The 3,497-nt window shown below is 63.3% G+C and overlaps 1 protein-coding gene across 1 annotated transcript; it reads left to right on the forward strand.

Annotated features, from left to right (window-relative positions):
- Positions 1-547: 547 nt before the first annotated feature.
- On the forward strand, positions 548-1,985 carry IFITM5 (interferon induced transmembrane protein 5). The gene is made up of 2 exons (XM_006164458.3): positions 548-771; positions 1,601-1,985. Exons 1-2 carry the CDS (start codon positions 580-582, stop codon positions 1,811-1,813), a joined length of 405 nt encoding a protein of 134 aa, XP_006164520.1. The 5' UTR covers positions 548-579; the 3' UTR covers positions 1,814-1,985.
- The last annotated feature ends 1,512 nt before the right edge of the window (positions 1,986-3,497 follow it).

The following is a 3,497-nucleotide window of genomic DNA, read 5'->3' on the forward strand; positions in this document are numbered from 1 at the left end:
AGGAAGGCAGGAAGCAACCTAACTCGGTCCCAGCCGGACGGCAGGCCTTAGGTGGAGCATCAGAAATCACTGGCAGCAGCCAGCGCGGGCCTCCCCTGCTGACCCTGGCTGGCCGCGAACACGCCGCCTTCTCCTCCCCCTGGGCTTCTCCTAGCCCCCCGCCGACGTGCATCTGCCCCTTTCCACCTTGTTCACTGTGGGTCTCCTGCCAGCACGCCAGCAGACTCTTCTGCGTTCCCACGCCCGGCACTGGCCACAGGACGCATGACCAGCGTCTGGCTCTGGGACAGAGGGCCTGAGATTTCAGCAGCTCTGGTCCTGAGAAGGAAACGCCTAGCCCAAGCACCCGGGTCTGTCGTCCACCCGCTGCTCAGAGCGGCACCTCCGGCTCCTTTTGCCTCCCGGGAGCAGGCGCTAGTGGTTGGTCCCCGACCCCGCCCACCAGCAGCCGACCATGGGAATGGGGTGGGGCGCGCCCTGGGGCGGGATGGCTGGGCCTGAGAGGAGCCCCGCGGGGCCGCTGCCAACAGCAGCCTTGGATGGGGGAGTCTGAGTGAGGAAGAGACGGCGCTGGAACCCATGGACACGTCGTATCCCCGCGAGGACCCCCGGGCCCCGACGCCCCGCAAGGCTGACGGCGCCGCCCACACGGCCCTTACGCTGGGGGCACCTGGACCTCCACCTCGAGACCACTTTATCTGGTCCGTCTTCAGCACACTCTACCTTAACCTCTGCTGCCTCGGCTTCCTGGCGCTGGCCTACTCCATCAAGGTGGGACTGGGGTCCTCCCGAATGGGGTGGGGGTGGGGTCGGGGGTGTAGGGGCTTCAGGGGTTGCTCCCCCAGTAGGCGGGCAGGCAGGAAGCACTCCATCAGCATGGCATGATGGGGACCCTCAGCAAGGTACGGCCAACAGGGCTGCCCCATTAGCTTGGGATGTTGCATGCTTATGAAGGAAGGTGTGTTCTTAGGGGGTCTAGTCTACACAGAAGAGCAGGGTCCATGGGGCTCCCCACAGGGGTCTCTTTTTTTTTTTTTTTTGAGAGGTTTTTGGACAGAGAGACAGAAAGCAAGAAACCACCCCCTACAGGGGGGATGGCCACTCCGCAACCCCTTCTTTTCCATTCTCCTCTCGGGATCTTGGGCACACAAGCAGACACACCCGGCGTGAGTTTAAGCCACCGGGTCTGGGACGTGAACCACGGTCGACTACATGGGAGTCCAGTGACATAGCCATTACGCTAACTGCTGGTCCCACAGGAGTCTCTTTCATGGGTCCAGGGGATTCCCATATGCCCTAGGATCCTTGATCAGGACCCCCTTTGGTTTCTGCACCTGGATGTGGGGGCGCTCCCAGCACTCCAGGGGACCTGTGGCTATACCAGCCCCGGGCCTCTCCAGCCCCCCTTTAACTCCCTCATGGCTCCAGGTACCATCCAGAGCTGAGCTGTTTCAAGTCAGGGGCCATGAAGGCGTGGGCAAGCCCAGCAGTGTCCCCTCAGGCTGCATCCCCTCCATCCAGATTCCAGTGCCCCAGCAGGGGAGGCAGGGCCCCCAGGCCCAGAGGACGTGTAGACACCTGGCCCTGTGCCCTTCTGCAGGCCCGAGACCAGAAGGTGGCCGGGGACCTGGAGGCGGCCCGGCGTTTGGGCTCCAGAGCCAAGTGTTACAACATTCTGGCTGCCATGTGGACGTTGGTGCCCCCGCTGTTGCTCCTGGGCCTGGTGGTGACCGGCGCCCTGCACCTGTCCCGGCTGGCCAAGGACTCTGCAGCTTTCTTCAGCACCAAGTTCGACGACGCGGACTATGACTGAGGGGCTGGACCCCACGGTGTAGATGCCGACCTCGAGCCCTGCCCCACCGCGACCTTGAGGCTCCTCACCCCCAGCCTGGGCACGCGTGTGATGACACCTTCAGACCCCAAGCCCTAACTGCTTCTCACTCACCAGGCTCCGTCTTGACTTCACAATTAAAAGTGCCTGGATCCAGAAAGTGCCTCCCTGGCTTGTCTCTGGCTGGGGTCAGGAGGGGAGCTACCCTGGGGGCCACAGCCCACCCCCGGAGTTCACAGTGGGATGGTCCCTGTGGCTCGGCACCCGGCTGTCTGCTGGGCCATGCCCTGGCTGGCCCGTGCTCAGCTGCCAGGCTGCCTGTGGCTTCTGGGGCGGAGAGGGCTGGGTATTTTAGAATCTGGAAGCCCAGGCCTTTGGTGACTGCCGCCCTGTGGTTTAGTGGCCTGTGTTCCCGAACGTGGGTGGGCGTGCCCCTCATCTGTGTGTGTGCACGCACATGTGTGCACACAGAGCTAAGTAGGAGTCCCTGCCTGGGAGTACGGGGGGTGGGGGGGCAGGGCTCTGCCTGAGGCCGGGGTGTGTGCTGTGCTCCATGGTTGCTCTGTCTGTCCTGATCTCCTGTGCTAAATTCTGTGAAATTGCTATCCCTCCAGGGTGAGGGGGGCTGGGAAGGTAGGACAGGGCACTGGGCCCTGGGTGGGGCTGGACACACACACGACCACCCACATCATCCACACATCACACATCTGCACAGGGCCATGCCCCCCCTACACTGCCGAGGGGAAATCTGGGGTAACATTTTCACCCCCCGGTGTTTGTGCTCGGGTCACTTCACCTCCCTTCTACACCACAGGGCATGCTCCCCCTAGCCCTCAGCCCCCGCAGAGCCCCAGCAGATGGGGGGATGGTGCTAAACACACACATACCCCATGTGGCTGGGAGAGGCCCCTGGGGCCTGGCTGTGGCTGGGCCGATTACAGGGCAGGCAGATTGCAGGGACCTAACTGCAAGGCAGCTCAGGGTTTTACACACCCCACCCGGGTCCCTTCCCTGCCCAGGAAGCCCCCCTTGCCTGCCTGCTCTGCCTGGGCTGGGGGTGGAGGGTCTGTGCGGTTGCTCTTCTTGGAACTCCCTGTGACATGTCTGCAGCTCACGGAGGCCCCACGCTGGGGACAGTGTGTGCCAGTCAGCACTGGGCCTGGAGACAGGGACAGCACTGCCTGTGCTGGGGACATGTGCCAACCCCGAGTCCCAGATTTGGCCCAAGGTAGGACCACCCTGTGCTGGACAGAGGCTAGGAACCAGCCTAAGTGTGGTGGGGTACATGTTCCCAAGGATGGATGGTTTCTGGGCGCCATACTTAGTAAGGGGGACGAGGACTGCAGCTGTACCCAGCTGGGGGGATAGTGTGTGTGGTCAAGGCAGCTCAGAAGGGTCATCAGCAGCTGTCCCTGCCCTGGCTCAGTCTCCTGGGCAGGCAGGCTGTGCCAGCTCGCATGCAGCCACCCCAGCACAACCCTGACTGCACACACATGGCATGCACGAGAAGCCGTACCCACCTCCAGCAGTCCTGCAGGCCCAGGGCACTTACCACTGGCCCTGAAGCCTATGCCACATCCTGGCCCTGGGGCTCCTGCTGAGAGTCACGGGCACACAGCAGGGAGCAGTCACCCATCCTCTCCCCAGCCCGGCTGGCCCCTGGCTG

This window comes from Tupaia chinensis, unplaced genomic scaffold (assembly GCF_000334495.1).
Source record: "Tupaia chinensis unplaced genomic scaffold, TupChi_1.0 Scaffold143624_1, whole genome shotgun sequence".
Classification (NCBI taxonomy): Eukaryota; Metazoa; Chordata; class Mammalia; order Scandentia; family Tupaiidae; genus Tupaia; species Tupaia belangeri.

What these genes read in the sequence shown, in the direction of transcription:
- IFITM5 (XM_006164458.3), top strand. Translation starts at nt 580, where the DNA reads ATGGACACGTCGTATCCCCGCGAGGACCCCCGGGCCCCGACGCCCCGC. An exon ending in CGCTGGCCTACTCCATCAAG is followed by an intron (nt 772 to 1,600) that starts GTGGGACTGGGG and finishes GCCCTTCTGCAG; the next exon opens with GCCCGAGACCAGAAGGTGGC.